General features: G+C 39.0%; 1 protein-coding gene across 1 annotated transcript; it reads left to right on the top strand.

Annotated features, from left to right (window-relative positions):
- Window positions 1-341: 341 nt before the first annotated feature.
- LOC107481752 (uncharacterized) lies at window positions 342-985 on the top strand. Its single transcript, XM_016102064.3, has one exon. The coding sequence runs from the start codon at window positions 444-446 to the stop codon at window positions 915-917; it is 474 nt and encodes a 157-aa protein (XP_015957550.1). The 5' UTR covers window positions 342-443; the 3' UTR covers window positions 918-985.
- The last annotated feature ends 13,400 nt before the right edge of the window (window positions 986-14,385 follow it).

Below are 14,385 nucleotides of genomic sequence, written 5' to 3'. Positions count from 1 at the left end.
AATTAATATTTTAAAATACTACTATTGACTGTTAATTGAAAATAATAAATTTACGTAGCATTGCTTATAATTTATATATTAAGATGGAAATGTTTAAAGTAGAAATTCAGTGCAGTCAACTTTATATAAAATTGATAGTTCATGGTCGTTAAATAAAAATATAGTTAAATCAGTTAAATTATTTAACCGTTTTCAACCATCAACTTCAGGTAAAGTTGATTATACATGAATTTTTCGGTGTTTAAATATTCAACCAAAACTTTTTGGTTCACCTGTCGTTATTGTTGTTTATATAAAGTGAAATATTGATGCACGAAACCCATTATGGTAGCTAGCTAACCTTTTCGAACCATTATTACATATCATGGAGATAGCATGGGATATACATGCTCCAAGTTATATTACAACTTTAATTTTGAGAAAAATCTAACTCATCATCACACATGAGAAACCAAAAAGAGAGAAAACTCATGAGGTTCATGAAGGCACCCTTCAGGTTGCTAATCAAGGCAAGGGACATGTACGTACAAGGCATGACCGATTGCTCCGCCAGCAGCCACTTCGCCTATGTGGACGCCGCCATGGGGTGCCCTACCGGCCAGCTCTGCCCTCTCCCTAGAAGCTTCAGTGTTACTTCATCGGCCCGGTCGAGCGCCAGTGATGACCACGATCTCATCATGGCTGCTGCTTCCCTTAGGAGACAGGAACGCAGCGGTAATGGCAATAGGAATGAACACCGTGATGTTGGGCGTTTAGGGGCCAGGAAAGTGCATCGCCGTTGTAGCATGACGATTGGACGGATTGATGAGGACGAGGCGTGTGACTTTTCCGGAGAAGATTTGGAGGTCAAGCAGCATGTCTTTCCCCGAAGCACAAGTTACGCTGCTTGGAGAGGAAGGGCCGTAGGGATCTTCTAAAGTTCTAATGAACAACATAAATGTAAGGGCAAAAAGTGGAAATTTGGGTACTCTCAATTGATAAAAAGAATTGAAGGATTAAAGTGTGATTTTTAATCTTTTATTATTTTTTTTTATGTTTTTTCTTAATCCTACTTAAAAAATTAGTGGTGAGAAACTACATTTTATTTCTTTAATTATTAAAAAAATTGAAAATATCCATTTCCACAAAAGTGAGCTTATTTTCTCTTATATATTAATCTTTAATTTCTCTCCTAATTAAAATATCTGTTACTTTAAATTTTGGTAAATGAATAATTTGATAAATGTAAACATAATTTTAATATAATAAAGTTTTAAAATGACATATTTTAAACGGAGAGAATATATATAATGATCTATGTTCTTTTTTATATAATTTTTTTAACTTTTTTTTTTCCAATTGATTTGGTGTATTTAGCTTTATTGTTGGCTGAATTTATTCCTGAGATCTGAGAGACAAGGTTACAACTTACAGGCAAATGCATTTGTGCCTCTTTTTATGAGCAATGGCCACCCAAAATTATTGTAGTTAATTACATGTTAAATTCTTGTTTTTTTTTTTTTTTATTGAGTTCTAGTTCTAGACGAGAAATGGCCACCGAAAATTGTTGTAGTTACTTGTTAAATCCTTTTTTTATTGAGTTCTAGACGAGCAAACCGAACCGGCCAAAATTACCACTACAAGAGAGAATATTTTTTTGAAGAGAAAAAGTTTGCTGTAAAATATTACTTTTGCTGCAATAGAAAAGTTTTCGCAACAAAAAATATATAATTGTTGTATGTTTTATTAGAATTTGTTGCCAAAAGTAATTGGAGTCCATTTTTTATTTGTTGTTAACGATTTAGATTTTGTATCAAAATAGTTTGTTGTTAAATTATACTCAATAGTAAAACAAAGTTTGCTGCAAAAAATTTTAATTTTAGCAACCAAATTTTGTTGATGCACCCTCTACCCTTTCGCTTTCCGACCCCTCTTTCTCCGTGTATATATATATATATATATGGTGAATGCTATCCAACCCCCTCTAAAATAATATGTAAGTTACCCTTTATTATGTGTCACATTGTAATTGGTCCTTATCTTGACCATAGTTGGGAATTTGGGATAAGAAGCACCAACGTCATCGCCATCTACTGCCCTCCCACACAACCTCTCTTTCTTTAGTCACGTCTCTTCTACCTTCACTTTTAGTACCTCCTCTAACTCCTTATGAAGTATGGATTCACGAAGATGATCCCTTCTTTTTTGTTCCATGTCAATAGCATCATTGGAATCATGTTGCTCTTGGATTGATGGATGTGGGTGCTCTTCCATGGATAGTGGTGATGGGATGGAGAGATCATTCTGTGGTTGAGATGGAAGTGCACTGGAGCTTGAGGGTTGAACATTGGAGGTGGAGGGTTGGTCCATACGGGATATAAGATTTTGGAGTGTAGAGGTGAGACTAGTGAGAGAAGTAAGTGTGTTCTCCATGGAGGTTTTGGGTGGATAGGAGGGTTCATTATTTTGGAAAACAGATTCATAATACGGAGGTGGTTCTTTTTTATAAGGATATGGAGATGGTGAATATTAAGGTGGTGGTTCTGGGTATGGTTCATATGGTGGTTGGTGTAGTGGATAAAGATTAGGGTCATATGGGGGTGAATGGCGGAAAGGGGCTTGTGAGTATGGTGGTCCAAAGTCATGTTGAGGAGGGGGTTCATAGGCATATGGTGGTAGTTGTTGATAATCAAAAGAGCGTTCACCATAGCCATTGCCTTGATATGTATCACAGAATGGTTGTTGATAGTCCATTGGAGGTGGTTGTCGCTATGAGGGTTGATCAAATTCTTGTGGCTCCTCCCATCTTTGATTCTTCCAACCTTGATGCCTGTTCTCATTATAGTTCCCATTCCTAACAACAAAATTGGAATCAAACTTGAAGCCAGAGGGGTGAGAGTTCATAGTAGTAGGAGAAAATAAAAACAAAAACTAACAAAAAGAAAATATTTTGAAAAAGATATGATTTTTGAAAAAAAAGATAAAATAAGATTTTGAAAAAGATATGATTTTTTGAAATAAGATAAGATAAGATTTTGAAAAAGATATGATTTTTTTTAAAAAAGATTTGAATTTTGAAATTTAAGATAAGATAAGATAAAAATTTTAAAATAAAAATCTGAATTTTTTTTTGAAAAATATTTACAATAACTAATAATAAGGCACACGTTTGCAATTCCCCGGCAACGGCGCCATTTTGACGAACGGATTTCCTATTGGTAAAGAAATTCACAAATGTAATCGCGTTGTAAGTATAGCTTCTAAACCAACAGAAAATCCTTTCGTACAAACGTTTGGTTGTAACAAGTAACAAACCCCTTTGGAATTGATAGCCGAAGTATTTAAACCTCGGATCGTCTTCTCAAAGAATTGCAGGGAAGTATGATTTATTATTGGTTATGCAAAGGTATGTTTTGGGGTTTTGAAAAGGTTTGAACAAATAATATAATTGATAAGAAAAATAAATTAATAATTAGAAAATCTCTTGGCAAGGTATGAAATCTGGAAGTCCTATCCTAGTTATCCTTATCAATGGTGATGAGAATTATATTTTTGCTACCACTTAGTCAACCTCTAACTATGAAGGTAAGTTAAGTGGACAAATCAATTCAACACCTAAAGTCCTAGTCAACTCCTTAAGGAAAGACTAGAGTTATAGGAATCTAAATTAATCAACAAAGGTAACAATTATCAATCACGATAAGTTTGACAACTCAAGAGTCACCAATTAATCAACCAAAGCCAAAAGAGAAAAATCTAAATTATTTATATAATAAATAGAAGAAAGCAATCATGAGCCTGAAATACCTCAAATTATATTAATTAAGAAAATCCTAACATGAAAAGTTCATAAACAAATAAAAGAGAAAATAAACAAAAAGAACATTGAACCTGTGATAAAGAAGATAAAAATATTCCTAAATCCTTTAAGAGAAATCCTAATCCTAATTCTAAGAGAGAGGAGAGAGTTCTCTCTCTAAAAACTACATCTAAATTATGAAACTATGTATGACTGTATGTTGTATGATGTATATGATGAATGAATGGATTCTCCCACTTTATAGCCTCTAATTTGTGCTTTCTGGGCCAAAAACTGGGTCAGAAACAGCCCAGAAATCGCTGATTGCGAAATCTGGTACGTACAGGTCGCAGAAAAGTGACGCGGAGGCGTCGTCCACGTGTTTGCATGGATTGAAATTTGCAGATGCAACGCGGGCACGTCGTCTACGCGTTCGTGTCGCCTAACTTCGAGGCAGCTATGGCAAATTATATATCGTTGCGAAGCCCTGGATGTTAGCTTTCCAACGCAACTAGAACTGCGTCATTTAGACCTCTGTAGCTCAGGTTATGGTCGATTTAGTACCACGAAGTCAGGCTAACACCTTTGCAATTTCTTCAGTTCCTTGTATTCCGTCCAGTTTTGCATGCTTCCTTTCCATCCTCTAAGCCATTCCTGCCCTGTAATCTCTGAAATCACTTAACACATATATCAAGGCATCGAATGGTAATAAGAAAGGATTAAACATAACAAAATTAAGACCAAAGAAGCATGTTTTCAATCATAGCACAGAATTAGGAAGGAAAATGTAAAACATGCAAATCATATGAATAAGTGGGTAAAGAGTTGATAAAAAACCACTCAATTGAGCACAAGATAAACTATAAAATAGTGGTTTATCATGGAGTTTGGCGGACATAGTTGGTATAAGCCCTCAAGTTTGTGAGCGTCGCATTTTTCTAGAGGAGGGAGCCAAGCCTATCCATCAACCTCAAAGACGGTTGAACCCCACAATTCTAGAAGTTGTGAAGAAAGAGGTGACCCAACTACTTGAAGCCGATATTATCTATCCAATCTCGGATAGTGAGTGGCTTAGCCCGATACAAATGGTTCCTAAGAAGTCTGGCTTCATCATAGTCAAGAATGAGAACAGAAAACTCATGGCCACAAGAGTGCAAAATTCATGGAGAGTTTGCATTGACTACAGGCGTTTGAACTTGGTCACTCGCAAGGATCACTATTCACTACCATTCATCGATCAAATGCTTGATCGCCTGTCAGGTAAATCCCATTATTGCTTTTTAGATGGCTATATTGGTTATTTTCAGATCCATATTGCTCCAGAAGACCAAGAGAAAACTACTTTCACATGCCCCTTTGGAACGTATGCATACAAAAGAATGCCTTTTGGTTTATGTAATGCACCGGCTACGTTTCAAAGGTGCATGATGAGCATCTTTTTGGATCTTCTTGAGCACTGTGTGGAAGTATTTATGGATGATTTTAGTGTTTATGGTGATTCTTTTGACCTTTGTTTGGATAATCTTGCTAGAGTATTTGAAAGATGTGCTAGTTCAAACCTTGTGCTTAATTTTGAAAAATGTTACTTTATGGTAAAGCAAGGTATTATTCTAGGTCATGTTGTTTCTAATACTAGTATATCTATTGATCCTGCAAAGGTTGATGTTATTTCTGGTTTAACTTACCCCTCTTCTGTGAAGGAAGTCCATTCTTTTCTTGGTCATGCAGGTTTCTACCGGTGTTTCATCAAGGACTTCAGTAAGGTTGCACTACTCCTTTTCCGATTGTTGCAAAGAGATGTAGAGTTTGACTTGAGTGAAGATTATATGGAAGCATTTGACAAGCTGAAGATTGCCTTAACCCAAGCTCCTATTGTGAGAGGGCCTGATTGGAGTAGGCCGTTTGAGGTAATGTGCGATGCATCTAACTATGTGGTAGGAGCGGCGCTGGCTCAGCGTGAAGGTAAGGATCCCTATATTATAGCTTATGCTTCTAAGGCTTTAGATGGTGCCCAGTCTAACTGTACTGCCACTGAAAAGGAACTTTTAGCAATTGTTTTTGCCTTGGATAAATTCTGGTCCTATTTACTTGGAACTAAAGTGGTAGTATATTCAGACCATGCATCTTTGAAATACTTGATAGCTAAGAAAGAATCAAAACCAAGGTTAATCCGTTAGATATTGCTATTGCAAGAGTTTGATTTAGAGATCAAAGATAGGAGTGGTTCCCAAAATTTAATGGTAGACCACTTGTGTTGCCTAGAGCATATAAAAAGTGACTCAACTCCTATTAATGATGCATTTTCTCTTGATAGCTTGCAAGCAACATCTGAGGTGGTTCCTTGGTATGCACCCATTGCTAATTATTTGGTCAGTCACACCTCTCCTCTAAATTTTCTAAACATCAATAGGACAAGCTCAAGAGTGAGTCCAAGTATTACATATGGGATGACCCATATTTGTGGAGATGTGGTGCTGACCAAAAACCCTAAATCCAGTCTATCTTGGAGGCGTGCCACTCTTCTGAAAGTGGTGGCCACTTTGGCCCTCAGAGAACTTCAAGAAATATCTTAGACTGTAAATTTTGGTGGCCTACACTCTTTAAGGATGTAAATCTTTTTTGTAACTCTTGCCACCAATGCCAAAGGTTTAGAAACATATCCAAGAGGGATGAGATGCCCCAACAACTCATGTTATTTTGTAAAATTTTTTATGTTTGGGGTATTGACTTCATAGGTCCATTTCCAAACACGAATGATTTCTTATATATTCTATTAGCTGTTGATTATGTTTCTAAATGGGTGGAAGCAATTCCTACCCGTACCGATGATGCTAACGTGATTGTCTATTTTGTGCGAAATAACATCATTTGACGCTTTGGATCACCACGAGCAATCGTGAGTGATCAAGGCTCTCATTTTTGTAACAAAAGAATGATAGGTTTGATGAAGAAACATGGCATTATTCACAAGGTGGTGACGGCTTATCATCCCTAAACAAATGGCCAGACCGATGAGTCTAATAGAGAGATCAAGTGCATACTCGAGAAGATGGTTAAACCCCATAGGAGGGGTTGGAGCTCTAGGCTTGGAGATGTGCTATGGGCTTATCGGACGGCTTATAAGACACCGATTAGCATGAGTTCGTTCTGCCTAGTCTACAGAAAGGCTTGTCACCTTTTGATAGAGGTGGAACACAAGGCTTATTGTGCTGTGAAGGAATGTAATTCAGAATTGGGAGGAGCCGGAATTGAAAAGAAATTGCAATTGAAAGAATTGGAGTGCATTCGTCTTGAGGCTTATGAAAACTCAAGGCTCTACAAAGAAAAGGTGAAGGCGGTGCATGACAAGAACATCAAGAGGAGAGAGTTTAGAGTTGGGGATCAAGTTCCTCTCTATAACTCAAGGTTGCGATTAATGCCAGGCAAATTGAGGTCAAGGTGGGATGGACCATATGTGGTGGAGAAGGTTGAAACGTATGGAGTTATCCACTTGAGTCATCCCTCAAGCCCTACCTTCTTCAAGGTAAATGGCCACCGTTTAAAGCTTTACCATAGTGCGAAAGTGAAGAGCAACAAGGAGCTGAAGATCTTTCTTTTGAAGGACCCATCCACAGAAGAGGACTGAGCTTATAGACCGTCCAACTTAAGGACATTAAAGAAAAGTTCTAGTTGAGAGACAACCCACCATGGTATGATCTTCCTTTTCTATTGTACTTTTTATTTATTTACATATCTTCGCTTTATTCGATGTGTGTAATCCTTTTCAATTATGCATATTTGCCTTTGTTCTTATATATAAAAAAAATTTTGCTGCTGGTGCTCTCTGGTACAAAAACCAGAGAGTTGTGCTGAAACAATGCAGGTGGGGTGCCAGGAACACAACCCACCCCACGCGTACGTCTCGCTAACACGTACGCATCACCCAGCAATTTCACCTTTCCACGCGTGTGCGTGAGCGACGCACATTGTCGTATGCAACGACTGCAATTCCTGGTACAAAAGCCAGAGACTTGCACTGGAACTATGCGGGTAGGGTGCTGGGCACACAACCCATCCCATGCGTGTGCCTCGTTGACGCGTACGTGTCACTTTGTTTTTTGGCTACCCACGCGTAGCCATGACCGACGCGCATGCGTTGTATCTTAGTGCTACCATACCTGGTACAAAAACCAGAGAATTGTTATGGAATGCTGCCAGTATCGTGCGTCTCACATGAAAACTTATCACGCGTACGCGTGACTGACGCTCACGCGTCACTTTCACTTTTGGGCCTTCCACGCGTATGCGTGGATGACGCGCACGCGTCACAACGCGATTTAATCCTTGCGCCGCCCAACTTCTTTTCATTCCTCTTCTTTCTTCTAATTCTAATCCTTCTTCTTTCTTCTTCCTACTTTCTACTTTCTTCTTTCTTTCTTCCCCTCTTCCACCACTACCGGTGACCACCACCTCCGACGATCCAAACTCTTTTTTCTTTTTTGTCTTTTCTCTTCTCACCCCTCTTATCTTCTTCTTACTTGCATTTATCCCCCTCTTTTCCTCTTCTTTTCAAGGTTACTTTTCTTACTCTCTTTTAATCTTTAACCATTCTTTTGTTTATTACATTCAAATCTTTTAATTACTTTTACATGCATTTTCCTATTGGTGTTGGAGTCTCTAGTTTAACTTTTTGTGAATTGGTGGATTATTTTGATATTTCTTAGTTTGTTTGTGTTATGTGGCGTTGCTTTCAGAACTGGCATTCTATTTTGGGTTTATCACACACTTGGATTTCTTAACTTGCTTCTTGCTTATAATATGCACACCAAGTGTTTGTGAAAAAATACCAATGATATCTTGATTTATTTTCTATATTATTCTTGCAACTTAGTGCTTCTTTTTCACAAACACTCACTCTTCATGTGTATTGAGCTTATTTTCCATGGTTTTTCATCATCAAAATGCTCATTATTTGTGGCTTGCTAATTCGGGTGTTTATCTCTCTGAGTTTAATATTCCTTCTTTTTCTTCCCTTTTCAGGATTGCCACCAAGAAAGGGAAAGAAAAGGCTTCTATAAAGACACCGGCTAAAAGGCTGACTCAAAGAGCATATGCTAAGGCACAACCCTCCTCAAAAGTCAAGCCACATTCTAAGCGGTTGAAGAGAACTATCCGAGTTGATAAAGCCGAGAAGGAATTTCCCGCAAAGGACTCCGCACGATTCACTAACCGCTATTGTGAGTGGATGTTTCCTATCTTGGTTGAGAGAAACTACCACAATGAGCACCTCCTACTTCTTCCAGAACATTTTGTTCAATTGTGGTTCCCCACATTGAGAGGCAACATTGGAGATTCTTAAATTGGAGGCCGCGGGAAGCTAATTTATCTTGGGTAGTTGAGTTCTACTCTAATTATCACACGCCTACCCTTCAGTCAGTTTTTGTGCGCCAAAAGCAAGTCCCTATCTCAGAAGATGCTATTCAGTGGGTACTGAATCTTTTACCAAGTCCGGATAGGATGGATGCCTAACAAGAAGCACAACTTGAGTGCAAGAGATTCGATTTTGACTGGAATCCCGTCCTTAGAGTCATTCCTCAACCCGGAAGCGAGTGGATCCAAGGGAGGGGTAGGGCTCAACCCAAGGGCATCTCCGCACAGGAGCACACTATGGAGTCTCGAGTGTGGGCACAGATCATGTCTCACTATATTTGTCAAGCACTCATGAGTCCACTATTACTACAGACTTGGCCATTCTTGTTTGGTGCACCCTCACAGAGAAACCTCTCAACTTTTCACGACTCATCCGACAAGCTATGAGTCGAGTGCAAATAGTAGGCAGCCTACCTTTTCCCACTTTGGTTTTGAACTTGGTGTCTGTGGCTGGAGTTTTCTATCAGGCTGGGGATGTGCAGACCATGATTCCAAGGGACGATGAAATTATCCCGAATAGAAAATATAATAGGCCTCCAGTGCCACTTGTGAGTCGGAATAAGGACCCATTTTTCAAAGCTCCATCATCCTTCATTCCACCATCATCGACACCACATGCACCACCACAATCTGCCCAGCAGTTGTTACTTGAGCTCCTTGAAAAGGTAGACCGACAAGGCCGGAGGATTGAGCAAATTGAGCGCCGCAACAAGTGTCACTACAACTACTTGAAGGAGCTCATTGGTTGTATTAACCCACCTCTAGAGGAGCCCGACACTCTGGAATGCACTTCAGATCACAGCATGGAAAGCAATCACGAGCCAGATTGTGGAAGTGATGATTTCGACCCCACGTTGCTCATCACTGATGGCATAGAGGACCGTGCTAAGCTTTAAGTGTGGGGAGGTCGGTAACTGACTCCCGAAGGTAACAACCCTCTCTCTCTCAACACCAATACTTTAATTTTCGTTTGTTAGATAGGATAACTTGCATACATAGTTAGTTACTTGCATTTAGGACTACTTGGTTGAAATCATAAATTCTTTTTAAGAAACTGTTTTAGGATATTTTACTAATTTGAATTAAAATTTTTTTTGAACTTTCTTGAAGAAATTTAATTTGGAACATGGTTTTAGAGCTCGTACACACAAGCCTAGTGATATTTTTGAACCTATTTGATTGGTTGCATCTTATCAACTAATATGTTATTTTGGTGTGTATTATTCTCTCTAAAATTGTGATCTTTGTCATGCTTGATTCTATATTTCCATTGTTTGATGTATGCATGCACTTATGTGATTGAGGCATTTGTTTCACTATAACTCACATACCCATATGGCATTACCCTCTGATCATCCTTTGCAAGCCAAAATTGAGCCTATTTTACCCCATTTGTTCTTTATTTTAGCACATTACTAACTCTAAGCGAAAAACAATAAATGTCCCTAATTTGAATCCTTGGTTAGCTTAGACTAGTGAGAGTGTACATGAATTAAGTGTGGAAAAATTGGGTTTGGGAATACTTGGTTTGGAAATTGGGTATTTTATATTCTTATATGAAAATGTGAAAATAGTTTAGGCACTTGTTTATGCATCTAACACTTTAATCATATGCATTAATTCCTTTATGCATATAAAAAAAAAGAAAAAGAGAAAAAGCAATAAAAAGAGGACAAAATGACCCAAGGTAAATAATGATATCAACGCATATGATTTGTATTAAAAATTATCAAGGTGCATGAATTTGTGTAAAGATAGTCAATGGGTAGTTAGGTTTTGCATTGTAATGACATATTGACATGGAGTGCCTTAGTTTAGATGGGAAGTTTAGGTCAGTCAAGGATTCGGATTTTAGTCCACTTAACCAAATACATTCCTACCTTGACCCTAACCCCATTACAACCCTTGAAAATACCTATTGATATGTATATTCATGCATTAAATTTTTGTTGATTGGTAGAAGAAGAGCAAGCCTTAGAAAGCAAAATTAGTAGAGAACCAAGAGAATCAACCCTCAAACTCTCTTATTATCATTTGATGCATGATTTGTGTTAAGTGGTTTCAAAGTTTCTAGGATAGGAATGGCTTAGAGGATGAAAATGAAGCATGTTAAAGTGGAAGGAACACAAGAAATTGAAGACTTGAGAAGCTGGGAACGACGTACTCGCATGGATGAAACGTACGCGTGATCAAGTCATCTTCCAGGCGATGTGTACGCGTGACCAGGAGCGTCGTCGACTGACGCGTACGCATGACTGATGCGTACGCATGGCTAGTGCAGAGCCCACCAACACGTACGCGTGGCTAACGCGTACGCGTCATGAGCGTCACGTGCTGCAATTAAGGGAATTCGCTGGGGGCAATTTCTGGGCTGATTCCGACCCAATTTCAGGTCCGAAAATGAGGACAATACGCTGGGAATGGAGTTGGGACAGACACTTTTACACATTAGCTTAGTTTTATGAGTTTTGAATTCTATTGAGAGAAACTCCTACTTCTCTCTAGCGTTTTTGGTTTTCGTAGTTTACTTTTCAATTTGGATCTGGAGAGAAGCTGTGATTACCTTCATTTCTAGTCATTTTCCTTAGAGTTTCTTCTATAATTCCTTTAGTACTCTTTTCTATTTGGTTACTTAAATTCATGTTTGGATCTTGTTACTATTGAATTTTGTTAATGCATTGAGTTATTTCCACATCCATTGTTATTTCTTGTTTTGTTATTGTTGGTTTTTGTTAGTTGTAAAACCCAGTTAATTAACGGCTAATTAGCCTATAAATGAGAATTTATTCTAGAAAGCCCAAAATGTGATTTTTGTGGCTAAATATGATAGAGGAGATTGAGACGAGAATTTTGGTACCAATTTTATAGAATTCGGACCAAGATTGGACCGAACGGGCCAAACCGGGCCAACCGGACCCAAAGTGGGCCCTTGGCCCAACATAACTAAACCAAAACCCTAGTTTTCAGCATTCTCTCTCCTCACTAAACACACTCACATGCTGAAAATGGAGGCCATGGAGGGAAGAACACTCTCTCAAGTTCTTTCTCTCACTTGATCTTCAAACCACCATAACTTTTGATCTAGAGCTCCGATTGCCGCTCCATTTGCGGCCACGCATTCACCGCAGAGAGCTCTACAAAACCCATACAATTAATCTTGAGGTAAGCCACATTTTGCTCTTCGAAATTCCAGCCTTGTTTTCGAGTTTTATGAGCAAAAATGTTGAGATTTTGGGCTCTTTGATGTTATAGGACCCAACTCTCTTGAAGGAGAAGGTTAATCTTGTCTCCTTGGACCTTGGGTGTGGTAAGATTCTCAATCCTAGTGTAATTTTTTTGTTCTATGATGTTTGGGTATTGAGATGTTGTGTATGGGTATGATGATTGTGGCTTAGGTTGTGTATGTGTGAATATTGGAGCTTGATTGGTGATTTTGAAAAGCTTGAAAAAGGGATTTGGTGGTAAAAAATCTGTTCTTGGAGGTATTGAGGCCTTGAGAGCTTGTGGATAAGTGATTTGGAAGTGCTCAGGTTGAGCTTGGAAAATCGGCTAAGGTATGGTTTCGGTTTCCCGTATCTAATATGTAATGTGATAGGAAATACTTAGACTAGAGGCTCTAAGATAGGCATTGAATTGTTGATGTTGTTGAATTGTTGATATATATGATGTGGTCATATATGTGATGATGATTAATGATGCCTTGATGGTATGATGTATGAGAAATATGCATGTTGTGATATATGCTTGATGATTGGTTATGGTTGAATTGTGGGTAGAACCATGTTGATGGTGAGTATGATATTGATTGTGTACAATGATGATTTAGTGGAATTGGTGTTGTTGAGAATTGGCATGAGGAAGAGTATATGATATGTCAATATGTTTGAGTTTGAGCCACTTGGGTGAAGTGGGTTAAAATGATGAGATAGTGATTTTGATAAATTGTGGTAAAGTGTCAATGTGTGAGTTGAGGAGGTTTGATGTTGAATTTGATATATATTGATTGATTTCAAAGAAAAGGGATGAAATTGGCATGTTTTGATTGATTTTGAAAAGAGTTGAATATGGCTTGTTTTGAAAATGGCATGTTGTGGTTTTGTATGAAAAACATGGTTTTGGGGCATACTTTGACGGGACATAACTTGGACTACGGATCTCTGCTTTGTATCAAATCTGTTTAGAAAGAAAATTGGATCCGGGATGTCCCTGCCGTTCGAAGAACAGGTGAAAAACGATTTAAAATGAGGAAATTATGTCCGTCGGAAGATTGGGGGTTGAAACTGTGAATTCTGCACCTTTTAACTTAGAAAATTTTTAGCAGAATGACCCCCCGCGCGTAGGCGCAATTGGCGCGTACGCGCCATTCTTCTCGAAAGCGCCATCCACGCGTGCGCGTGATGTGCGCGGGCGCGCCGATGTGCTGCACCCAATGCCCAGCCATTTTCCAGAGAGTTATGCCAGAACTGTGCCAGCTTTGTGCCTGGGACACGAGAGTACCCACGCGTACGCGTGGTTGACGCGTGCGCGTCGTTTGGCTAATTTTCAATCCACGCGTTAGCGTGCATGACGCTTACGCGTCGATGAGTTTTCGAGGCCATGCGCGTGGAGTGCGCGTACGCGTGGACTTGTTTTCATCCCAAAGTTGATTTTTGAGTTTTAAAAGCCAAATTTCATACTTCTAAGCCTCTGATCTCACCACTTATGTCTTAAATCATTATGATATGTCTAGCTATGAGAAGAAGGACTAGTGAATGTGGCAACTTGCGAGTGAAGCAAGGGAAAAATGGATGATCAATGAGGATCAAGCATGAATATGTGAGATGCGGAGGATGGTGGTGGAAGTGCTTATTATGCCATGGGCCGAAAGACTGTAATTGTTGATGAAACGGCTGGTTATGGATTTAACTGTGAGCCGGGTGGCTGGTTATGGATTTAACCGTGAGCCGGATGGCTGGATTATTGCCGTGTTACGGCGGGGCCATGATTATGGCTATGTATAAACGCATATATATATGCTGTTGAATGAATTGTGAAAGTTGCACTTCCATTATCAGAGATGAGAGTTTCCCTGGGAGAAAGCAGTGGCTAGCCACCACGTGCTCCAGGTCGAGACTTGAAGCTCTTTTGACCCTATGTCGTCAGGGTGGCCAGGCACTGTGAAATTCCCGGACGAGCTCACCCCCAAAAATATTCACCAG

The sequence above is a fragment of the Arachis duranensis genome, chromosome 1 (assembly GCF_000817695.3).
Source record: "Arachis duranensis cultivar V14167 chromosome 1, aradu.V14167.gnm2.J7QH, whole genome shotgun sequence".
NCBI lineage: Eukaryota > Viridiplantae > Streptophyta > Magnoliopsida > Fabales > Fabaceae > Arachis > Arachis duranensis.
This window is presented reverse-complemented; position numbering and strand designations above follow the sequence as displayed.

What these genes read in the sequence shown, in the direction of transcription:
- LOC107481752 (XM_016102064.3), top strand. Translation starts at nt 444, where the DNA reads ATGAGAAACCAAAAAGAGAGAAAACTCATGAGGTTCATGAAGGCACCC.